Raw genomic sequence first — 25,198 nt, forward strand, 5'->3', positions numbered from 1 at the left:
GACGCAGAGCACAGGTTCAACTCTTCTTTTACAATAAATGGACACCTTTATTTGAGGGCCTTTATTGGATATCTATAAGCACTTTTTAAGGATTTAACTTTGAACTCATTCCTCAAACATTTAGGTATTAAGGAAGAAGCCATAGAGAATGTTTTGTGTGAGAAGTTAAAGCTTAAATATGTCCAGCAGGTGGCGGTGAAGTCCTTACAATGGAGATTCATTTCACAGTCCGAAAAAAGGCCGATCTGATTCTCTGGCCCTCATTCCCTCTTTTCCAGACCTGTTCATGGCCCTTTTCCACCTGCCCACCAAACGACCCTTAACCTTTACCACCATGCCCCAGCCATATCACAGCCTTCTCCCTCTCGTCCTCAGTTTGACTAAGTATGCTAAATTGCTGATTCGTGCCTTTTGTTTTTTCTGGTTACATCTGACATACCTGTCTTATCTGCCCGCCTGCCTGCAGCCAGCACCTTTCTGTGAGCTGATTTCTTCAATAAATCAATCTTCATTATTGCCGGGACTATCTGCATGTGGGTCCTTCCCCCATAATGCCTTGCACACACCAGCTGTGACAAACTGAAGGTTTTAGTTTGAATTTACAGAGGGAGACAAAAGGTCCGGAGTGAGTTACTGCTTATATTGAAGTGATCTCGTCAGTGTTCTCTGGACCAGGTGGAGGGATCTTGTCTGCATCTTCTTTATTTGCTGTACACAGAGGATCAAGGGTGGTTTAAAAAGAGCTATGCAATACATCTCAGATTCTTGAAATCTTGAGAATAAACTCAAGACTATTTTCTGTTCCGTGTCCCTGCTCTTTTGCTAATGACTTATTGGAAAGAGAGAAGTCCCCCCCCCCCCCCCCATGACCTTTAAAGACTCCCTCACATGTATAACTGTAGACTTCCTGTCAGGATCTGTAGTGTTGTTTCGTGTTTCCTGTCTTATTTTGAAGTCCTTGTGTCCTCTGTTTCTCTTCACTTCCTGTCCCTGTGATTGTCTGCCCTGTTCCTGATTGTTTCCTCCTGTGTCCAATCACCTGCACCAGCCCTCTGTATTTAAGTCCTGTTCATGTCATTCCCCTTGGTCGGTTCGTCTGGTCTAGATCGTGGAAGATCTTGTGTGCATGTTTTGTATCCTGGTTTTTTGAAGCCTGTTTTTGGAATCCTGTTTAGCAATAAAGTTGCTTTTCCATCGTTGACGGCGTTTGGGTCCAGTGTTCCTGTCGAGCTGCACATAACACTTCCTGGTGTATCAGAGTGACATGTGGCCCTTTATTAATGTCTTAACAAATTGATTGTGATCCAGATGGTCTCCCATCGCCACTTCCTGATTAATTTAAGAGCTAGCTAAATAGACAAAGCAAGGTTCATGCTGCAGGAGGAGTTCCCACAAATCTACACACATATAGTTTCATCCACAACAGACTCACGCTACACACTGTCTGTGAAGGACACTGAAGACTTGTTGTTGTAGTGGTTTTATTCAGTGATCACATACAAGACAATAAGTATTGTATTATTATACATATATATATAGTATTGTATTATTATACATATATATATATATTATTATTGTATTATTGTTCATAATGCTTATATATTCCTATTCTACATGCTCATCAATTAAGTACGCCTTAAGAAAATTTGCTATAAAATGACAAATATATTTTATTCACACAAAAGACAGTTGTATAAATAATGAAAAAAAGAAGTTCATTCTCACATTTATGTTAGCGCTGTTCCATAATTTAACTCCTACAATAGAGATACATCTTCTTTTAATATATATATATATATATATATATATATATATATTAATTTTTACAAACATCTCACAAATCATATTTACTCTCATGTATTGAAAAAAAAAAAAGCACCACGTGACGTGTGTTAAAAAGACCATGGAGGGGGGCGGGGTACCCGGAAGTCCTCTCTGTTCACCCAAAGAATGACCTCTTTTATTAGGGGGGACAGAAACCGGACCACACATGTCCGACCCCCCCTCCTCCTTAAGGTCTGTGCCGTTAGCGTGCCGGAAGTTACAAACTTCTCTCCACGCCAACTTCTTTCATTTTCACTGTTGCCATTGGCAACAAGGCAACACAACACACACACCGACGCTCACGCACTCACGCACACGCACACACACACACTCACACTTCCTCTGTAAAGTTATCGTGCCCGTCTGCAGTCTCCTGAAAGTGGTAAGATGACACGTCAGGTGCAACTTTTGTATTTTAAGAGTGATATATGTTTATATTTGTTTGGTTGTCATGGTTTCTGCTTCCTGGAGCAATTAACTTAATTAATCGTGTTAAGTTTGTGACGGTGCTAATTCAGTGGTGTTTTAATAACTTCCTCTCCGGTTGAACTGGGCGCTAATACACCAATTAAATGCGACGGTGTCCTATTATGTTTCGATTGTAATGAAGTATTAAATAACTTTATGATCATACGTGCAACAGCCGGTGCACGCACGTGAGGTAACGGTTGGAGGCAAAGGGCTGTGCCTGTAGCTAACTGTTAGCTAACTAGCTAACTTGGACACTTTTTTTTTTTTAGCTAATATTTTATTACTCAACAGTCACTTCCTTTTTTAATTGTCCCTTAAAGTGCTTGTGGTTTTATGAGTTGGCAGTTTGCTGGCCAAATACAGCTTTACTCCTTATTTAAACCCATTGCTATACATAGTTATACTTAACTACTCTAGTTATTAGCCATTTTTACTTGTAACTAATATAACAGTTATAGCTAACTGTTAGCTGTTACTTACCTGTTAATGATAGCTTTGTGGCTATGCTTGCTTATCTTTGTGTAGCTAGCTGTATGTGTATATTTATACTAGTGTCTTCCTGAGTACTAATGACATCAGATTTAGTCATATACCCTGGCAGCACACTTGAAATAGTCTTACTGTAATTCACACCTTTTAACTGACACCTTCATTTAGCCAGGAAAGATGAGTCTTCAGTAATTTGCCTGTCCCCCCAGCACAGGTGTCACAAATAACACTTAACGAGGCCTCTGTTTTAAGCCATGGCAGTGCAGTGTGACTGTGAACGGCCGTTATTAACTTTATTAATTGCACCTGTGCAACGTTACACCTACTGTAACGTGTCTTCTGTGAAAAAGGCTTACGAAATGGCCTTTATTTCTCATCATATATTTTTTTCCCAGGTGACTCTTGTGATACATTGTTTGATGTAGGGGTGTCATTTTCTTTTATTTATACATGAGAAACTCACTGAAAGCAAACTCGTGTCTTCAGGTATACGCAAACGCTATTGAAGTTGTAGTTGGACAATAAAACACAAAATCAACAGCAGTAAAAAATAGAATAAAAGCTTGAAAATATTAATTAAAACATACATATTGTAGTAGTGGGCTGCACGGTGGTGTAGTGGCTAGCACTGTCGCCTCACAGCAAGAGGGCCGAGGGTTCGATTCCCGGTCGGAGCGGTCCTTCTGTGTGGAGTTTGCATGTTCTCCCCGTGGCAGCGTGGGTTCTCTCCGGGCTCTCCGGCTTCCTCCCACAGTCCAAAGACATGCTGCAGGTTAATTGATCTCTAAATGTCCCATAGGTGTGAATGTGAGAGTGAATGGTTGTATGTCCCTACATGTGCCCTCGATGGACTGGCGGCCTGTCCAGGGTGTCCCCTGCCTTCGCCCTATGTCAGCTGGGATAGGCTCCAGCGCCCCGCGACCCTAATGAGGATAAGCGGTATTGAAAATGGATGGATGGATATTGTAGTAGTGTTTCAATGTTTGAGGTGGTAAACTGTGAGTAACTAACTTCTAAAGCACAAAGTAACTAATAGCTGAATTCCCTAAGGGGGGTATTCAACATCAACATGTACTCATGTACAAGAAGACAAGTTAAAGTTAATAAACTTATTTGCAATAAGTTTATAAATTGTGAGCGAAAATAGCTGCATGACAAAAGGTGTGGCCTCAATCAAAACTCTCTTAACACATGCTTCTCTTTTTCAGGCAACGACCTGGAAGAAGTGCTTCTATTGGACAGTAAACCTGCCGTCCCTGCATGAAACCTGAGATTCAATTGGACCTGGTCCTGCAGCAGCGAAATTGGAAGGAGAGAGAGAGAGAGAGAGAGAGAGAGAGGGAGAGAGAGAGGGAGGGGCAGAGGGGATGTCTCACTCAGGACCGTTGTGAAGGATCTTCTGCATCAGCATTTGGGACTCACCTTGTCACCCAGCGAGACGACATGGCCTCCCCGAGGCACTTCGGTCGGCCGACTGTGGACATCGCGAACGTGATGCAGAAGCTGCAGGGTGAGTGTCCTTCTCTTTGCTCGGCCCGGCTGACGGACCGAGCACTCTCTCTCCTCCTGCTGCTGCTGCACGGTAATATTGTGCTGATTCAATGCCTGGGCTGCGTGCCAATCTCAAGTTTGGCAAGGTGCTCGCACACACACACACACACACACACACACACACACATCCTTGCACACACTCATTTATTCACAAAGCATTTAGGCATGCAGTTAGAAAACATATATCGTCACAATTAAATCTATTACTTTATGACTTTTCATCTGTTCCCTGTGCAACTTTTCTTCTTTTTTTTTTAAGACTTATAAGAGTTATAAAATGCACAGCAATGTTAAGTATGTTTTTAAATGTTATACGTAAAAACAATATATTGTTGCCTTTTGAAAGGAAAATAAAATCACACATTTGGATAATTAGATGGTGTCTCATATCAGTTTCTATAGCATGTGATCTGATTTGACATTTTATTTTCCTTCTCGTGACCAAACTACTGGATACGGTAATCGAGAAGTCATTCAGAGAAATATGATTTGTCCTGTTGAGATTACAAAGCTACTTTTGTTTTCACATCATCTCATTACTCAAGTAGCATCAAGTCATCTGGGACCCCGATTTCCTTTAACAATAGACTTAATGTTTGCTCTTGTTTGACTACTTCTGAGAAAGTTTGATATTTTTATCCAAGTCTTGGGTTAAAAATTGATCTCCTCAATGTTATTCTTGCTCATTGAATCCGCCCACAGATGAGCATGGTTGCAGTCTTGACACAAGGTACTGGAGTCACAATAACTGTGAATGCACAGACGACACAGTGAACAAGGCGAACACCCGACACCCTTCTTGTCCTTTGTAAGAGACGAGATCGATAGCGGGAGTCTCTCTCTTTGTTGGTGTCCCCCTTTAGGCCACTACGACAGGTCTGGTTGATTCTGGCATCCGCTCAGTTAAGACGTATTTCTGGATGTGTAGCATACCAGGAAACTGTATAGCTGGTTACCATAGAGACCGTTACGGAACGTGGTGTCTGTGGTTGTGCCAACGCAGCCCTGTTTCTGGTTTCACAGTTAGTATTATTAGCACGACGAGGGTGAAGTGTGTCATGATAAAGAGCACCTGCCATTTGGAAGTTATTAATTTTTTGTTTCACACATTTCCAGGGCCCTGAAATGAAGGACTATATGAGCTTATCTTTAAGTCTTTCGAAGTAGGTATTTACTCGTGTTAATGCTGTTTAGTGTGATGGTAAACACAAACTAAACCTCTTATTAGCTGCTGCTGGAAAAAAAAAAAGGATCAGATTTCAAAATACATTTTAAAGATAATGATAGAAACACAGTAAGCTTAATTTTTCTATCCGACCTATCACACAAAATCCCCAGAAATACATTAACCTTTTAATACTGCGTGAGCCGTGCACAAATGGCATAATCTGCAATGCAACGTGCCGACCAGTGTTGCGCGTGTTTCACGACAGGAAGTGGAATCTGGTGCGTGAGGTCACATCTGGGAGATGTTACTGTGCCGGTGGCTTTGGCTGTTCTGTAGATGGCGAGCCGGTCGGGGCTTTTTCCTCACTGTCAGCTTCCTGTTATTAAAGGCGTCCTGCAGAGACGGTTAATGCAACAGAATTATTGACACCAGCAAACCTGTAGTCGTGTGAATATATCCAGCTACTGTCGATAATCTACACTATGTATTGAAAGAGATTCATTCAGAATGATCTGAGAATATATCAATAACCAATCTAAGACCATAAGACCAGAGAGCAGCAGCACCTTGTGGCCTTCAATACTCTCAGTGACATCATTGATGTCTGTTAGCTGCCTGGTGGAGTGTGCGTGACAAGCTTCTTGTGGGTTTCACTGTAGTTTAGTGTGTGTGTCAAACAGGATGTGAAGAAACACACCACGGTGAAGGGGCTCATCGTATGCAACGCGTACGAACAGATAAAAGCCTAACAACGTAGGTTTTTATTTTCATTGTTACTCTTACTCTGATTATTCTAGTTAAAAAAAATATATATATATGAAGTAGTTTTTAGCCTCTTTGCTTCCTAAGTAGTGTGAAAGGAAAAATCATTAGGGGCTGCAACAACCAGTAATTTTCTCAATTCATGAATTATTTATTTAGTCTGCAGAATGTCAAAGAATAGTGATAAAGTCTCAATTCTTCAAGACCCCTCTTTACAGTTTTAAAATGACTCAGCGAAACCTCACATGATGCAATCAAAAAAAAAAAAAAAAAAAAAGCTTCCGGTTAAATTTTTTGACAATCATCTGAAACGCCTCCCGACTCCCAGACTGCAGCTTTGTGAGTACAGATTATGAGACGTCTGTATTGACCAATCAGGTGGAGTAGTTTACATCCCGGCATGTCAGCTGTAAGAGATGCTTCTACTCCACAGTGTCAGTAGCAGCTGTGACCACCGTCACACCGTGTGTGATCTCCTGATTCCCACTCGACACTTAAACCAAGCTGCAGGAGTCAGTAAAACAAACCATATCTCATGTGTCTTACACCTGTTATCTTTGAATGTGAATGTTAGATTGACGGCATCGCCACACGTCGTTTTGAAGACCGGGAAAAAAATAAATAAAACATTCACACTGTCAGTAAATCCTCAGAAGAGACGGCATCTGATTGCCGTGGGCCTGTCGGAGCTAAAGTAAGGCTGCTCTGGACTAAACGGAACAACAACGCAGCGAGTGGGCTTTTACGCTGCTCCCAGGTGACCAACACATGGCCAATGAAGCCAAGCGCCTACTGTACAGTATTACCTAAGGTCTCATCTGTCCTAAGATCACCTTAAGTACTCCATCACTCACGGGGATAGCGGATGCATTCGTGGTTTGATGCTTTGCTGGTGTTTGTTGCTTGCGCTATTCGCTTCTAATTGCCACTTAGCTGCGAGTACTACATCAGGTTTAATTAAATCAGTTGGCTAAGACACAATGACTCCATGCTGGGGAGCTGCTTTACATAAGGATGTCATGACCTGACCCACATACTAAAAACTGAGTTATCTTAGACATTTGAGTTATCATTTACAAGTATGTTTACTTACTTCAAGATATATAAAGCGTTTCTTCTACAAAACGCTTATTTTGTGTGAGAGAAAAAAAAATAGTTTTGTAGAAGAAACGCTTTATGTATCTAAAAGTAAGCTATAAAAAAAACAAAAAACATATTGTTTCTGTATCGGGGGTCAAAATGCAGGCGTTGACTCTGGAAACAAAAACACATCACTTCCTTTCCTGGGTCGGTGCTATCTGGCATGTTTAGAAAAGTAAAGGCCGAAGTTTAAAGGTCATAGGTCGACTCACTACTCAAGCAAAACAAACAATAACCTTTAGCCACTGTTCTGCTAATGGGACATATGCAGTGTTTTAGGAATATTACCATGAAAGTACTACGTGAGTATCTTGTATTTTATTTTTGGTCATTTTTAAAAAGAAAACCCTATAAATATATAATGTCTCTATATGGTTGGGTAATTGAAGGGATAAACACTTTTTTCTAAAAATGGCAAAAAATGTTTGATAGCAATTAATTACAGGGTTAATATTTTTTTTGCGTGATCTTTAGATACTCGTAAACGTGCATTATTTGCAGTATGTCGACATGCTCATCGTGTCGCGCGTACGCAAATGTCAACAACATTTTAATGGTGGTACTTTTAATAACCTTTTACTTTTTTTTTTATATAAAAGGGAGAGGAAAAAAATAATCAATTGTCACCTAAATAGCTTTTTCTGGGCCAGTTCCACCAGCGGTCCACAGAGCAGTAATAATAGAATCAAAAGGCCTATTTTTAGTACATCAGAGAAGCTTTTAGTATGCTCGCGGTCTTGAAAGAATAAAGCGGATTCTTAGGCTATCAAGTACTATACTTATTCACTATTGTGCGTTATATTCAGAAGAAGTGTGGTAGTCCAATAGAAAAACAGACTGGTCAAAAAATGCAATATGCTTTAGAGCTTTTTTACATAAGTGGGAATCCCGGAGTGGGCGTGTCTGCTTTGTCGTCACAATGGCGTTGACACAGAGAGAGAGAGAGAGAGAGAGAGAGAGAGAGAGAGCAGGTGGTGGATGTCATTCACCGGCCTCAGCATTAATTATGGAGATCTGTTGCACCGTGGTGAGCTTTGTGCAGCAGTCTTTTCATTTAGTTATGTGCTATTTAATCAATAGTCCTCCTGGGACTTCATGCAAAAAAAAAAAAAAGAAAAAAGAATACAATTACTTCATAACATCCTTGGAATTTGTGATCTTTTTTCTAACGGTGTCAGTCTCACAGAAGATTAGGCAAATCTTATAGGCAAACACAGGTCCATACACACACATACAGACGCGCATGAATCAGGATAATGCAGCCGAGGCTGTGACATCACCGCCTTCCCAGTGCCGATTGGTGGAGCCGCGCCATAGCTGATCTCTCTCTCTCTCCAGCGTCAGGCGGTGTGATGATACACAGAGGCAGTGCAGCGGAGGCTGTGCACATCCTCCTCACAGGCATGGCTCCTCCGGATGGCAAGAAGCACAGCGAGATGGAAGGATGGGATTGTAAATGACCCCATCCGTTAAGAGTCTTCTCCTCTGCCATCTGTGCGCGCGTGTGTGTGTGTGTGTGTGTGTGTGTGTGTGTGTGTGTGAGAGTGTGAGAGTGTCAGGGAGGAGGGGACGCTTTCAACACAGCCTCCAGCAGCTCTTTTGCTTTCACCGAGGAAACCAGGCAGCCAGATCTGTTGTGCTTCCTGCTGGAAAAGGAAAGGAAAAAGGACATCTGTGTGCCAGTTTTCCACTGTGGATTTGTATTATATATATATATATATATATGTAGCCTGGAACCGATGAGAGGCAGAAGGAGAGAGCCGGAGAGCGTGGTGGAGAATGGCTCACTATAAGGACGTATCTGTCAGAAAGACTTCTTTGAATCTGGTGACTGGGTTTTTTCAGTACCTACGTGGTAAGTAGGGCAGCAGTCACCCTTCGTCTGTGTGCACATACGCAGCTAATCTGGGATATGACTGGGAAAATAACAGATGCTAACGGTTTGCAGGTGAATCCTTGCTATACGTGAACTAGTCACAGTGTCACGCCGCTCAAACACAGCTGTGCGCTGCATCTGTGTGTGTTTGTGTGTGTGTGTGTGTGCGTGTGTGTGTGAGCTATGCTTCAGTGGGCATACCCCTGTGCATCAGCGATGAAGCATTAGCCTGTTAACTCGATGTCTTTGCTCCTCGTATAGTGTTTGCGTCGCTTCCCTCCACACGTGACCACTGTCTATATCTCTAAGGGTGGATGTTTAAAAATGGCCACTGCGTGCGGTGTGCAGCGATAGCCAACCGGCAGGCGTGTGTCCGGGTATTAGAAATCCGTCATAAAACGCAATAACAGCACCAGCTCAGCAAAGAAATCAATCGTTTGGTCATACCTGCTGCATAATGCATGAAGCATTGTGCCTGAATATATTAATAGACTACAAAAGAGACTGGGGGGGGGGGGTGACCAAAACAATCACGCATGTTATTACTGAATGCAGAGGGGGCTTGCGAGATGTGTCGGCTCACTCGTTCTCTAATCTCCTTGTATGACCTCTTTCCGAGAGCTCTCCGGAGCATCGATGATACGAGCACCCGCCAACGCGGTTCACATTGCACACAATCGAGCCCGTTGCAGAAGGCGCACTTTGAGACATGTTTGGTGCAGCGTGGCCGGAAAGGCTACTCGACATGCCAGAAGCAGTGTGAAGCACGAGGCTTGGGGGAGTCATGCAATGCATACATGCAAATCCAATCCGAGTATCAACAGCTCCTCCGGTCTCCCCGAGCCCTGTATTGACATGACCTCTGTGACCTTTTCGTCTTCAGATGAGCAGGAGGCGGTGCAGAAGAGGACCTTCACCAAATGGATCAACTCTCATTTAGCAAAGGTAAGTTCATCCACGCTCTCTCTCATACACCATTCGACAGCGGCAAGGGTTTTTTTTTCTAGCTCATCGAGGTCGTGTAAAACAAATTGCTAAGTGGACCTTTTTTAAAAATTTTTATTACAGAGGCTTGTTTTATGGCTCGTCATGACGGTGTAGCTCCTCTTTGGTCTGTGGTGTTTCAGGCTACTGACCCGTCACGCCTGTGAATCCGCACAAGAGATATAATTCAATTCACCCAGTTAAACCGTGAATTAAACCACTTGTTTCTTAAGCATTTAAGATCATAATCGCGTTTTAATCGGGTTTATTATGACAGCTTTCTGGATCTAACGAATGGCGAGGGAACGCACGGTAAAGTAAACCTTGGATTCTTCTGTTTTCCTGTGAGGAGAAGCATTAAAAAAAAAAGGTCATGCTGCTTGTTGCTCTGCTTGGAAAGATGACGGAGGTCATAACGGAGCTCAGAGGCATCGTCTCAGTGCAGTTTTAAAGAAGCTCACGAGGGGCTATTATAGTTGGGTGGAGTGCGTTTATGTGGAGGTATAATGGAATTATTCAGAAACTGGAGTGTGTGGGGTATGTGCTGGTCGTGTATTAGGTGTGTGTGTGTGTGTGTGTGTGTGTGTGTGTGCCCCCGCTGTGTGTGCGCGGGTGTTTTGTGAGTGTGTGTATTTGTGGACCGGCTTGGCAGTGACGGTGATGCGGTGCGCAGATGGAGAGCGAGAGGGCGAGGACAGTTCCCCCGGAGGCAGTCGTTTGCTTCTACGGTTCAGGCAAATCACGACAACGACATGTTTTAAAACTCAAACGCTGGATTACTTAAAATAACAAACTACATCAGATCGTTTGCACACTGAAGAACTGTTCACAACTCCGAATAAGTACTGTGTGTTCAACTAGTCCGCTACAGGGTTTAAAGTCTGGGACTCAACAGACATTTAGTTGGAGGGGTCTTTTGTTGAGCCTGAGCTGCGTTAGCTCAAAGCGTGGCTTTCAAAAACTCAAGCTTCGTTATTCAAGCTCCACTCACTGTGCATACCAATAGGACTAACAAAGCATATTAAGCTGCACCACGAAAAAAAAGGGCTTCAACAGTCTTATTTCCACCGTTGCATGAGCGATACCGGCGTGCGCGACAGTCACGTTTACAGGAGACGAGACTTTTTTTTTCGTATCGGAGCACAAAAGGTTTTTTTGCGTTTGAGTAAACGATGAGCTTTGATCTCCTGCTTTTATCTTTTATCTTCAACTTCCTCCAGCCTTTGTTTCCATTTCCTCTGATATTCTATTACTCGGCAATTTTCTCTGTGACTTTCACCGTTTTTCATGTGATTCGGTTCATTAATCCCTCCAGGTTGGGAATGACATAAGCTACATTTGCGTGATCGCGCATATTAGCAGTTATATATTTTGTTTTAATTTGAGTAGGAGGAACATAATAGTTACATATTCTTACGTACTCGATATTGACTCTCCATGTAATACCGATGTTTTTTTAATATTTGAAAAGAGCTCCGCGGCACAAAAAACGCGTCTTCCTCCTTCAGTACTTTCTGTGACAGGAAGAAGAAGAACAGGACAGACTCTTCACACCGCTTCGCCCTCAATAGGCAGCCGACTGCATCCTGTCATGGAATATGTTGAGTTGTGAAACGGCCTGCGTGCGGTGCCAAATAAAGCACTCCCATGTCGTGGCCTTCCTTTTTAAATTACAGCTTCGCTCTGTTTTCTTTCTTTGCACAGACAGTAACGCTCAGTGGGGGGTTTGTAACGCTGTCGTTCATCTCGGGATGCTTGCACAGCTCTGTAAAACGTGTGGATATGATATCAGGAGGGTTTATTTATTTATTAGAGGTTAAATGAGAATCATCGCCTTCGGGACTGGGCAGCCGGCCACCGCTGAGCAAAAAGGCTGCAGGGAGGCTCTGTGGTGGTTTCTAACAAGCCTGTTTCTCACCAGCAGCATTTGGTTCCCCCCCCCCCCCCCCCCCCCCTCTCATCCCTAGAATACTAATGTCCTGTCACACTAAAGATTCATCAATGCAACAGGGCTGGTTCTATTAAAACAAATCACAACTATTTTAATGTGTTGCAATGATTAAAGCTGTTGTTTTCTCTCCTCCAGTACAAACCGCCACTGGAGGTTAACGACCTTTTCGAGGACATCAAAGATGGGGTGAAGCTTTTGGCTCTTTTGGAGGTTCTGTCTGGTCAAAGACTCGTAAGTAATAGTATGACACCCTGTATGATATCCACTTGGAATAATTAATATTGTAAATCAAGGCACTCCTTTTCATCTGGGTCGACTTCACAGGTCAACTTGTACATGTATACCCTACATTATGTAATCCTCTCCTTTTATTTCATGGCGTAAAACCAAAAATCTGCATACAAATTCACTACATTGCTTACAATAATTGTTGTTGAGTCGTGAGGATTTTTTTCGATTGAGCAATTTACATAATTGTGAGTTGTGTTGTTGGTCAGAGATGACGGTAAATTAACCAGTTGAATTCACATAATTCACAATATTTATACATCTGTACATGTTTAATCACACCCAGTCTATTTGAGGAAAACTAGTTAACGGATGAGTAAATACTGCAAATGCATACAAATAACTTGTTGTTGTTATAACTCGAATGCATTGAACAATATCTTAAAATGTTGCATGATTAAATATAATAACACAAATAATATAATAAATAATAATATATATATACATATTATTATATATTTTTATATATATATAAATATATATATATATACTGTATATTCATTTTACAAAACTGAGAAACTTTGGTCTGAGCCTCCCCACTGTGAGAAGCTTTTGGCTCACTGGTGTCTGTTTCTCCCTCTCTCTATATCCCTGACACACACACACACACACACACACACACACACACACATACACACACTCACACTCGTCTTTGAGAACCCTCATAGACTGTAATCCGTTCCCTAGCACCCTAATCCTCACCATGAGCATCACAACTAAACGCTCATTCCAACCCAAAGCTACACTTAACCTTAAAAAAACAAACATTTAAAAGGCCCTTTGAGGTAATGAAAAGCCTTTTTCCAAAATTGTCCCCAAAAGAAATTCACAAATGTCCTGGTATGAAACCAAAAATGTATCCTCACACAAATAGCAGTACACATGCACACACACACACACACACACACACACACACACACATAAACTCTGATAGGGATTTAGTAGTCTCAAAACAAACTGTCACCGTCACCGTCCGACTAGTGGCAAACAGGAGTGGTGCAGCAGGAAAGGAGACACTGTTTCAGAGAATGAAGCCATCCTCGGCTTCGTACGATATGCCAGTCATGTTTACTGTCTGTGTCCACTGTGTCTTAAGCCCCGTGAGCAAGGCCGCCAGCTGAAGAGGATCCACTGGGTTTCCAACATCGGCACAGCGCTCAAATTCCTCGAAGGCAGGAAGGTATGCGTTTAAAAAAAAAAATGTTTTAAAGTATTTTTGTATTTTTTCTTTTAATGTCCTAAAGAAGTCCAGGGTCTTATTAAGAACGCATGAGGAAAAAAAAGCTGTTGATTTTTAGATATTTGCCAGTGTACAAAAAGGTGCGATAGATAATGGGAATACTTGATTACATAATCCACCCCAGAGGACGGAGACTTACATTGTTGTGATCTCTCTCCCGTCATTGCGTGCCTTCAGTCTGTGTATCGAGGATCTTCGGTCAGTCGCCACTAACCGCCCTGTGTGATCACACACACACACACACACACACACACACACACACACACACACACACACAGTATGCATTCCTTTCATTTGATGCACGACGTGTACTAAGCGACGCCTGAATACTAGCTATTTCTGTTCCAATAAATGTTGATGTGACTCTTTTTCTACTGACTGGGAACGCTGGTTACTGCTGTGTTCATCTCCAGTTCGCAGCTTCTCAAATGTAGAGATGTAAACATGGCAGATTGAAGCCTTTCTCCAGTGCTGTGGCGCCCTCTGCTTTTTCCTTTTAAACGCCTGGTTGGACACAAGCCTCTTCTGTTTTTCCTGCTGGTTCCCTTTTCCATGTGGCTGTTTCTGCCTTCCTGGTTTGTCTGTTGTCACAGTACTTCTCTTCATCAAAGACCTGACTTTGATGACGTAGAGCAAAACAAAAAACAGCTTGCACATTTTTATTTTGGATAGTTTGAAACTTCTCGGGGTGCTTCTGGTGGTTCTTTCTCATAATAATCCTCTGCTTTGGTTTTTGTTCCAGATCAAACTCGTTAACATTCATGCCACCGACATCGCAGATGGACGACCTTCAATTGTTCTTGGGTTGATATGGACCGTTATCCTCTACTTCCAGGTAAAACTTGACCTGACCCCTAAATCCTGAGAGTTTAATCATAACTGCGCTCGCTCCAACGTGAGTTGATGCCCTTCGATTAAACCCTGAATTTCACAAACTCCTGGACCAAAAAAAAACCTTTTTTTTCATGTTGCTATGGTCACCTCTTCTTTTGCAATTGACCGTGTTCTTCCGTTCAGATTGAGGAGTTAACCAGCAACCTGCCAGCCCTCCAGGCCCTGTCCAACAGCAACTCTTCTGTGGAGAGTTTAGCCAGCTCTGAAGCAGGAAGCCCACCCATGAAGCGGAAGGTGGTCAACAGATTTCAGGGCAACGCCAAGAAGGCCCTGCTCCGATGGGTGCAGTGCACAGCGGCCAAGTAGGTCACTTTCAAATCACCGCGTGGAAAACATGTTCATGGATATGGGTGAAGATGTTCTCCGCTGGCATGCGATACAAGGAGATAAGGTCACAGACATGGTTACGTACCTGTTTTTCAGGTATCATGGAATTGAGGTGAAGGATTTTGGTCCCAGCTGGCGCGATGGCGTTGCGTTCCAGTCGGTGGTGCACGCCATCAGGCCGGACCTGGTGGACATGGAGGTGGTGCGGAGGCGCAGCAACAGGGAGAATTTGGAGGAAGCCTTCGCACTTGCAGAAAATGAGCTGGGTATTCCCCGCCTGCTGGATGCAGAAGGTGCCCTCGATCTTTCCTTTGCGTTAAATATTCCAGCGTAGTAGACAAGATGGCATTGAATATAAGTGTTAAATAGTTAAGTAGTTTGAAGTTTGTCATTGTTGTAGTTGCATCAAAACAGCAAATGTATAGTAACACTGCAATTAGAGCATGAGCATTTATGACTAAGGATGAATAAGGATAGCACACGTGCATAATTAGCTATCAGGAAGTTTTCCTCTTGAGGTCATATGAGGTTGCATCATATCATGTTTGTGTTGCTCCACAGATGTGGATGTAGACAAGCCGGATGAGAAATCCATCATGACATATGTGGCTCAGTTTCTCAAGCACTACCCAAACCCGCACCACTCTGAGACCGACGGGCAGCAGGACGAGGTACTTTGTTTAAAACGTTTGATCCGTCGGTGAATACCTGGCTCGAATATCATTGTGTTGCTCCTAAATTAATAGCTATATAACGCCACGTGTTATTATTTCAATCGTTACGCTGCCATCCACATTTCCTCGTACCACAGACCTCGTGCATAACTATTCACAGTGTGTGTGCTTCTGCTTTAAATGCTGCCGTGCTTAATTGTTCTCATCACAGCAGGAATATAATCACATCAAATTGTTGTTATTTTTTTCATCATCATACTTATTTAATTTCTCCATCTACTTTATTTTTTTTTTGGTGCACATTAAGCTGCTTCTTGGCTCAATTCCAACTTTTGCCCTGTCAGTGCCAGTGCTTCAGGTGAGAGTCATAGTGCCGCATGCTCTCTGTTTGGAGTGTCCTTCCCGACATCACACTCATCCCATTTCCTCTCCACTCTGCTTCTCCTTTTCCCCTCCTCGGCTTCTCTAATGCATTTTGCGGTGTGTTTGCATCTCTTTGTGTGCCTTGCTGCTTTCCGGGATAGTTCGGTCCCCAAGATATAGAGCAAATGCTGGAGGTAGGTTTCACTAAATTAACAGACTAAATCCAAAGTGTCCCAAACCCCTTTCCTTCTAGCATGACTTATAAAAAACACTTCTAATCTTTGCTAAACCGTAGAGGATGGAGACATAGAAATGTCAGTTTGGTTTCAGTTTCTGAACCTTTTTGGCAAGCTTTGTTCCCGAGACTCTAACCTGGATGTTCCCTGATTGTGACAGAGAGAGGAGCGGAAGATGCTGAGAGAGCTGAAGGTGTTTTTAGATCAGCTGGAGAGAGATGTGCTGCGGGCCCAGGGCGCCGAGGGAAACCTCACCGACAAATATCAGGTGAGTCAGGCCTGCAAAGACCTTCTGCTTTGACAGAGACATTCATCAACTCTCACCGCGTTCATTATTTTTTTTTTTTCTTCTTCTTCTTCTTCTGCAGGCGTTTAAGAGCTTCCGTGTCCAGTATGAAATGAAGAAGAAGCAGACGGATCCTCTGCTGCAGCCCGTCAACAGAGACGGCAAGCTGTCCGTGGACCAAGCTCTGGTCAAGCAGGCGTGGGACCGCGTGTCTGCCAGGGTAATCGCTCTGCATACTTTCTACACAGCTTGTGAACGTGTGGACACGTTTGGGATCTTGTTTTGGTAGTGTGTGTGTGTTTTTTTTTAACGGGTGTCTATTGCAGCTGCTGGACTGGCACATCCACCTGGACAAGTCCCTGCCCGGTCCTCTGGGAGTGATCGGAGCCTGGCTTCACAGGGCGGAGATGGCTCTGAGAGAGGACATTCCCATCCAACATGCTCACGAGGAGACGGCCAACGTTCTGCACAGAAAACTGGAGCAGCACAAGGTACCACGGGGAACCTTTGGAGATTCAATGTGTGTGTGGATACCTACTGCACCATGCCCGTTGACCTGGAAGGTGTTTGAATCGCTTTACGCAGGAACTGTACACACGTGAACCTGATTTATATGTGATTCGTGTTTGCAGGAGGTGTTAAAAAACTTGGAATCACACAAACAAACCTTCCAGCAGATCCACAGGGACAGGTCCGTGAACGGGGTGCCTGTCCCACCTGAGCAGCTCCAGGATATGGCTGAAAGGTAAGAGTCCTGTTTTTAATTAAGTAAAACACATTTACTGTAAATGAAATAATTACTGAACATACTGTTTACTTTGCAGATTCAATTTTGTGTCCATATCGTCACACGCTCACTTGATTAAACTGGAATTCTGGGAAATGAAGTACCGACTGATGGCGTTTCTGATGTTGGCGGAGTCGAAGCTCAAGTCCTGGATCATTAAATATGGCCGGCGGGACTCAGTGGAGCTCCTGTTGCAAACCTACCTCGTGAGTGAAAAATGATCGGTGTACTTGGCGGTATTTTAAAAAGACTATTTCATCTGAATTTCATCTGAATTTCATGGTTTTTGTTTTCTATTCCAGACTTTTGTCGAAGGCCACAGGTTCTTTGAGCAGTATGAGATAATCCTCACAGGCCTCAAGCAAGCTGCAGAGGTTTATGTAAAGTCAGACAGTTCAAGTAAGACCCTTCTCTGTTTCTACTACACATTTGTTTATGTCTCTATATATACATATTTTTATTTTACATTTTCTTGGGCTCATGGTAAACAGTCTTATTATTGATTTCATGTTACAGGGTCTAAGACCTGTAACAAAGGTAAGTCCAAATACAGCCTGACAGCCTTTGAAACCTTACCTCTCTGTGAATGTGGGGCTACGCTTTTCTTTTCTAACATACTTTTTAATCCCCAGAACTGAAAAAAAAAAATCCTAATCTTGCACATGCGCATGAAAAAGTAACAATAGTTGCATCAATCGGAATGCTATTGATCTTTGCGACCTAACAGACACGTAGCATCGGCAAAACGGCCACGTAATCATCAGACATAATCAAAAGCCGTGCAGTTGATACCCGTATTGGTTTCGACTAAACCAAACTTTTTAACTTTTCAGTCGACGAAGGAGAAGGGGTCAGTAAATTCCTCAGCGAGGCCACGGCTCAGTGGAGGAACCTGGCCTTGGAGGTGCGCAGTGTTCGCAGCATGCTGGAGGAGGTGATCTCTAACTGGGAGAAGTACAGCAGCACCGTGGCGTCGCTGCAGGCCTGGCTAGAGGACGGCGAGCAGATGCTCAATCAGTCCGAGAAGGCCAAACGCGTGAGTACAATCACAGATACTACGAATGGGAAACAGTAGTATTTGTTTGAGTCTCTGCAGCAATGGTCTTTGTTTTTCCTTTTTCTCTTTTTTTTAGGATTTCTTCAGGAACCTCTCTCACTGGATGCAGCAGCACATGGACATGAACGACGCCGGGAACTTTCTCATCGAGACGTGCGACGACACGGTCTCACGAGATCTGAAGCAGCAGCTTCTCCTCCTGAACGGGAGATGGAGGGAGCTGTTTGTCAAAGTCAAACATGTGAGTGACACTTTGAACAACTGTACCGTGAACACCAGCTTTAAAAAAAAAAAAAAAAACACAAATGAGCCACTGACCGTCTTCCTCCGTTTCATTGGCAGTACGCGAGAGCGGACGAAGTAGATAAGTTGAGACAAGACTACCAAGATGGGATAAATGCCCTGAAAACATTCATGGATGCAACCAACGAGAAGATGACGGCTCCCGTCCAAGTGTCTTTTCTGAACGTCCGAGCCTTTGTTCAGGACGTCGAGGTAAGCGGCGGATCCGCTCGTCCTTTCCTCGGTTAAGACGGATTTTAATCTCTATGCTGTGCAATGAAAACAAACATGTTTTACTCTCTATTCCAACTGACTGCAGGAAGTCAAGCACAAAGTGCCCGCTATGGAAGCCGCCTGTAAGGCAGCGAGCCGCACCGCTCAGCTGTTGACCAAAGACACGCCGCAGGAGGAAGTGTCCCTGATGACGGCTGTGATGGCCGCGGTCAAAGAGCAGCTGGGAAAGGTGAGTGCATGGAAAGATACACTATGTTTCACTTAAAAAATAAAACTGGTGTTTTTTATATATATATATATATATATATATATATATATATATATATATATATATATATATCTTTACATAAAAAGTAGGCAAAAAGCATGACCAAAATAAGTTACCCTAAAGGTGAACCAAGGCATTAATACATAAATATTGCAGGTAATTGTTTGCGCTGGACAAAGATTACAATTAGCAAATTATTATTTTAAGGATATGTAAAAAAAAAAAAATGAAAAGAAAATAAAGAAATATAATTAATTGCTGGCATGGTGTTAACGCCTCTGAAAACAAATGCTTGCTATTTCTTTATAATAATAATAATAATAATAAATGTTATTTGTATAGCGCTTTAAAAGGTACTCAAGGCAAGACAAACAATCGAAGCAACAACAAAACCCCACATCAGTCACATTTCTCTTTAATCAAAATGCTTTTCTCCAATCAGGTGAGAGAGAGGTGTTTGCCTCTGCTGAGGGAGTCCCAGTCTCTACTACCTCCACTGGAAGAAATGGAGAAGAACATCACGGGCTTCTACCAGGCTCTGGAGAAGGCCAGTCACATCACCAGCACCGGAGACTCTGAGGGACCGGTAGACTTCAAACAGAAATGCCAGGTAATCAATATGCTGCCGTCATAGGGTGCATGAATAAAAGAAGTTGCACAACATACCCAATAATAACCATCACAAAGTGTTCAAGTGAAAAGCACCGCTTCGAGATATGAATAAATGACTAACGCTCAATGTCGCAGGAGCTGGTGACCTTCACACACAGCTGCAAGAAGTGTTTGACAGCAATAGAGAGGACCCACCAGAGCATCCAGAAAATAATGAACAGCAGTAACACCCTGGAGTACATGGACATGAGCCTCCTGCAGAAGAGAGTAGCAGACCTGCAGTCCTCCTCACAGGTACGTTTCACACCGAGGAGGCCCGGTTCAACTTCCGAAGTGTTTTTTTGCGTTAAACAAATGTGTCGCTCGTGTGTTCAGGGCATGATTAAGGAATCGACAGAGTGGCGGAAGCATGTGGAGGCCAACAGCAGCCTCATGAAGAGGTTCGACGAGTCACGGATCGAGCTGGAGAAAGTTCTTAAAGTGGCACAGAACTGTCTGACGGAAAGAGGCCACCCGGAGGAGCTGCTCAAGAAACACACCGTAAGACGCACAATAGCACAAGTAGCCGCACGCACAGTGTGAAATAATGCGACAACGTGTGACACATCATGATGAGGTCTTTTTCTTTCCCTGCAGGAGTTCTTTGGGCAGCTGGATCAGCGGGTCCTGAATGCTTTCCTCAAGGCCTGTGACGAGCTGACAGATATTTTGCCAGAGCAGGAGCAGCAGTCGCTACAGGAAACAGTCAGGAAGCTGCACAAACACTGGAAGGTTAGTTCCTTGACTCGAATAGTGTATTTTAGACATATTTCCATCTTTTATATATTTAAATATTTTCGGCTCTGACTCTGGCCTCGCACGTGTCGTATATATATTTTCTCATTTCACAGGACATTCAGTCGGACTCCCCCTTCCACCTCCTGCATCTCAAAGTGGAGGTGGAGAGGAGCAAGCTGATGGCGCTGCTGCAGGAGTGCCAGGCGGAGGTGACCAGGGAGAACCGCCACCTGGCCGGCACGGGCAGCGAGAGGCTCGTCAAGGAGCACAGGGTGAGCGTCGCGTATCGAGCTCACTCATTGAGACACAACAATGCAAATTCACTGCTGGGAAGATTTGGATGAAGAACTGAGGCTCTTCCAGTGTCGAGCAAAAACTGTCCTTAATCAGCTGTGTTTTTCACATTTACATTTCTTTTACCTTGTGTGCAGCACAAGCACTCTTTTCCACGCTGGCCTGTATTCATGGCGTTGTGTTTTTGTTTGCCTTTAGGCCTTCTTCAGGGAAAAGGGCCCCCAGTCAGTCTGCGAGAAGAGGCTGCAGCTGATGGAGGAACTTTGTCAGAAGCTCCCCGAGGCTGACCCGGCCCACCAGACCCTGGAAACGTCGAAAAAGGACTACTCCGAGGTCCGAGAGGAAGTCGAGAGCACCCACCAGAAGCTCATGCAGCACCCGGATAAATGGAAGGAGTACAACTCGAGGTGTTTGATCTTTTAATGCAGTCGAGGGGTTGCAGTGGTTACAGCATAGGATTGAACCTTTTGACTGCCGTAACAACAGAAGAATGTGAAGAATTCATTACATATCCAAAGTAATAATGTTTAAATTCTTTCATTCGCTTGAGATGAGGAGAGAAAGAGAGTTGAAGGTTTGATAAAATAGTGAACAGATTAATATTACTATAAGTAACTCTGTAAAATAATACTAATAAAAGAAGTAGCGATGCCTTCTGAGTCATAAACAGACACTTAGTTATAGAAAGATACATTTTACGCACATCGTGGATACAAAAAAAAAAGAAGTGCATCTCAATCAATGCAGTCTTTTCATGCACGAGCAATTACTCCCTAAATCTTGTTGAGTTTGATGTCGTGGTGTGAAACAGGTACGCTGAACTGTCCTGCTGGCTCATATCTAAAGAAAGTCAACTGAGGCTGCTGAGGAACCGAGCCAACGACCCCAGGAAGTACGGCCAGGTGAAGGCCACCATCACGGTGGGTTATTACACACGACACTCTCCACTTCGCCTCCTCTGTGTCACTTCTAAAAACACTCTTATGACCACATGGGCTCTACCACACTCTCGTTTTTCGTGTTGCAGGAGCTGAGGACTGACGCAGAGTTACAGGAGGGGAATCTGGGCTGGTTGAAAGCCCGCATGGCCGTGCTCATCGAGATCTGTACCGACGGCGATGCCCAGAGGCAAGGAAGCGCCCTGGGCAAGCTGTCTACGGACTTTAAGGGTCTTCTTGCTTCTCTCCTCGAGGTTGGTCTCAGCTCCCTTTCTTGGGAATCTAACCATGTTACCATGTTCAAGTGTCACACAGATATATAAACTTTGCAATAATCTAGAAGTGTGTGTCATAGATCAGTGCGCATTATTAGGGAAATAACACAGCACGTTCATTTATAGTTAAGACGGAGGTATGATTGTATTAGACTAGACATACACTGAACAACAATAGAAACACTTTAGTTTTAGCTCCCATTTTTCACGAGTTGAAATTTTATTTATATAGAGAGAGAGAGCGAATATATATATATATATATATATATATATATATATACTGTATATAGAAACAGAGAATATATATATATTATATAGAGAGAGAGAATATATATATATATATATATATCCTCTCTCTCTCTCTCTATATATATATATATATATATATATATATATATATAGAGAGAGAGAGAGAGAGAGAGAGAGAGAGAGAGAGAGAGAATATATATATATATATATATATATATATATATATATATATATATATATATATATACTGTATATAGAAAGAAAGAATATATATATATAGAGAGAGAGAATATATATATATACACTGTGTATATATAGAGAGATAAAGAATATATATATATATATATATACACACATTTGTGTCAAAAGAGTGAGAAAGATGAACCTTATATTTTAGTTCAGCATATACACCTCAGCATCAATGTATCCTGTTTGTTTTGTACTGTATGTTTCTCTGTTGTGACCTCCAGGCGGAGAAGATGGTGCTGGCTGTGGGCGACTGTGTGCAGTTCAGGGAAGAGGTACAAACTATTTTGGATGATCTGGTCCAGGGGCAGAAAGAGGCTCAGGCCGAGGTCACCAAAATACTGGACTGTCCAACTGTGAGGGAAGCCCAGCAACTGCTGCTCGTTCACCAGGTACTCATGTAGGACATTCACACACAAAAAAAATGTATGTAATTCACCCCAAAAAAATCTTGCGTTAACTTTGAATCAAATGCGTCTTCCTTTCCACAGCAACTGTTAAAACGTTTGAAGATGAAGAGGAAGGACGTCCAGCAGATGATCACCAGAGGCCAGCAGCTCCAGGCCGAGGAGGGTTTGGGAGAGACTCTGCAGCAGGACCTGCAGACTTTAGAGAACACGCTCGGCAAAATGGAGCAGAACATGGATTCACAGGAGCAGAGCCTCGAGGTGAGCAGGGAACACTGTTAGTGAACAACAGCTCACAGCTGTTTAAACCAGCACTTTCCTTTGAATGATAACCTCAGAATGAAGGATGATTATCCATCTTTCTTTGCTAAATATCGGCTGAAACATCATGAACTGAAAGGGTCTTTACTCATCCTCAATTTAAAGAACTCAAGGTATCTTTTGTTGTCGTAATCCGAATGCACGATTGTGATTAATGAGCTGAATCCTGACACTTTAGTTATTACATGACAGCATTAAACATTGTCTATTGGTAATTCAACAAAGTGTCATTTGTTTCCGACTTTTACTAAACTTCCCTTCATTTACGCCGCATCCTCCTAGAGGCGCTGCGATGCTGTTTTTTTGTTTTTTTCCAAACCTGCCCATGAACTCCAACACACTTGCGTCTGATCAAAGTTAATTCATGCACGCCGTCCTGTTAATTGGGTCACACTTGAGCTCAGGCAACGTCCTTTTTTTTTTAACGCAGTCGGTTTATGGAGATGCAGCATTTGAGAGAACTCGTCCTGAACGGAGGGTCGAGAGCTCCGACTGACGTGTTCTGCTGGAGGGCCTCCAGCAGAGGCTTTGCGGTTCCCTTTTTGGAGATAGGGATGCAGCGAGTCGGTCCTCGCTCTCTTGATGGTGCTTTTATAGAACACAGACAGGATGGAGGTGGGAGTCTGGAGATGTAAACTTGGTAAACTTAAAAGGGAGAAAGCTCTCCGGATCCAACATGTCTGATGTTCCTGCCTCTGCTGCAGCACCAACTGGGGCAAAGAGCTTGCGCAATATGAACTGTGCTTCCTCTTTGTCGTCAGCCAACGTAGCGATGTCATCTGCATACTTACTGATGTCATGTTCTCCTGTAACCTGTATGCTACATTCGAGTGATTTTTAACACACATTGACGATGGATTTGATTGGACGTCATTGATTGTTGGGGGCATTGTCGTCTGCAGGTCACTCTGGCAGCCTGGCAGGAGTTTGACAGCCAGCAGGAGGCGGTTCACGAGTTTGTGAGTAAGGCCCGCTCGACGATGGAGAGGGACCTGACCTTCAGCAGTCCAGAGAGCCTGGCTGTTGAACTGGACCAGGCCAGAGTGAGTCAAGTGTGTGTGGTTCATTCCCTGGACGTGTATTAGCTATATGGAGAATATGAACTAGATATATATATATTTTTGTTTACAGGTGTTGTTGAAGCAGTGTGAAGCAGAGGCCTCACACATGAACACTTTACTGAAGAGGGCAAAAGAGATCCAGCTGGGTCCAAAGAACAAGACTCTGCTTTCACAACGAGCGTGTTCCCTCAGCGAGCAAGTGGACAGCGTGGAGGCTCGTCTCAAAAAAGAGTAAGACGATTCATCCTCGTGGCTTTTGCTAGATAATGTTTTAGTAGTCAAATACATCGTGGTTTTTATCCTAACATAACGATATTCCAGTTTGAGGGACACAATCTCAAGGATCCACATATCGTAAAAAAAAAACGATTGTCAAGATGTGTTTGTAATTATAACTTACGTAATCGTTAACTTATTATTATTATTATTATTATTATTATAACGAATACTTGTTTGTGTTCCAGTGTCAGGACTCTGGAAGAAATGAAAGCTCAGTGGGATCAGTTTGGATCCGGGTTTGAAACCTTCTCCTTGTGGATATCTGACAAGGAAAAGCAGCTGGAGGTTCTGAAGTCTTCTACTCTGCCTCTTGAGCAACAGATCGCCACAGTAAAGGTACATTATTGTGTATTTTTACTCTCCCCCACAACAGAGCCATTGGTGTTAGAAAGCCGGCATCAGCCCTCTAGTTTAAATGCTAGTTAGACACTCGTTTTAATTAGATTCAACTCTTTAGAAACCTTTAACGGGCCCCGGTAGCCAAAGTCATTACAGGTACCGACCTCAGCCGTGTAGATTGTACCACGCTGAACATCGCCTGCCACCGCCCGTCTAAATATAGCGTATTACTACCTCCCTGCATGTCC

At 43.2% G+C, this 25,198-nt stretch overlaps 1 protein-coding gene across 6 annotated transcripts in view; it reads left to right on the forward strand.

The window, feature by feature from the left end:
• The first annotated feature begins 2,075 nt into the window (after window positions 1-2,075).
• syne1b (spectrin repeat containing, nuclear envelope 1b) overlaps window positions 2,076-25,198 on the forward strand; it is a 70,611-nt gene continuing 47,488 nt past the window's right edge. For 5 of the 6 annotated variants that reach the window (XM_034562738.1, XM_034562739.1, XM_034562740.1 and 2 more), the window contains exons 1-33: window positions 2,076-2,206; window positions 3,993-4,294; window positions 10,165-10,226; window positions 12,352-12,447; window positions 13,601-13,684; window positions 14,487-14,579; window positions 14,762-14,940; window positions 15,062-15,258; window positions 15,527-15,636; window positions 16,399-16,506; window positions 16,607-16,744; window positions 16,851-17,015; window positions 17,157-17,269; window positions 17,349-17,517; window positions 17,614-17,710; window positions 17,828-17,848; window positions 18,145-18,347; window positions 18,445-18,609; window positions 18,711-18,863; window positions 18,970-19,113; window positions 19,595-19,762; window positions 19,900-20,058; window positions 20,140-20,304; window positions 20,401-20,535; window positions 20,655-20,813; window positions 21,034-21,242; window positions 21,647-21,755; window positions 21,863-22,027; window positions 22,768-22,935; window positions 23,035-23,211; window positions 24,174-24,314; window positions 24,403-24,563; window positions 24,797-24,947. In XM_034562738.1, coding sequence (XP_034418629.1) covers window positions 4,045-4,294; window positions 10,165-10,226; window positions 12,352-12,447; window positions 13,601-13,684; window positions 14,487-14,579; window positions 14,762-14,940; window positions 15,062-15,258; window positions 15,527-15,636; window positions 16,399-16,506; window positions 16,607-16,744; window positions 16,851-17,015; window positions 17,157-17,269; window positions 17,349-17,517; window positions 17,614-17,710; window positions 17,828-17,848; window positions 18,145-18,347; window positions 18,445-18,609; window positions 18,711-18,863; window positions 18,970-19,113; window positions 19,595-19,762; window positions 19,900-20,058; window positions 20,140-20,304; window positions 20,401-20,535; window positions 20,655-20,813; window positions 21,034-21,242; window positions 21,647-21,755; window positions 21,863-22,027; window positions 22,768-22,935; window positions 23,035-23,211; window positions 24,174-24,314; window positions 24,403-24,563; window positions 24,797-24,947 — 4,614 coding nt within the window. In that variant the 5' untranslated portion in view covers window positions 2,076-2,206; window positions 3,993-4,044. Of the gene's footprint in view, window positions 2,207-3,992; window positions 4,295-9,131; window positions 9,261-10,164; window positions 10,227-12,351; window positions 12,448-13,600; window positions 13,685-14,486; window positions 14,580-14,761; window positions 14,941-15,061; window positions 15,259-15,526; window positions 15,637-16,398; window positions 16,507-16,606; window positions 16,745-16,850; window positions 17,016-17,156; window positions 17,270-17,348; window positions 17,518-17,613; window positions 17,711-17,827; window positions 17,849-18,144; window positions 18,348-18,444; window positions 18,610-18,710; window positions 18,864-18,969; window positions 19,114-19,594; window positions 19,763-19,899; window positions 20,059-20,139; window positions 20,305-20,400; window positions 20,536-20,654; window positions 20,814-21,033; window positions 21,243-21,646; window positions 21,756-21,862; window positions 22,028-22,767; window positions 22,936-23,034; window positions 23,212-24,173; window positions 24,315-24,402; window positions 24,564-24,796; window positions 24,948-25,198 lie in introns of those variants that run through there. The other variant, XM_034562744.1, reaches the window with a different exon arrangement.

This window comes from Cyclopterus lumpus, chromosome 22, assembly GCF_009769545.1.
Source record: "Cyclopterus lumpus isolate fCycLum1 chromosome 22, fCycLum1.pri, whole genome shotgun sequence".
Taxonomy (NCBI): domain Eukaryota; kingdom Metazoa; phylum Chordata; class Actinopteri; order Perciformes; family Cyclopteridae; genus Cyclopterus; species Cyclopterus lumpus.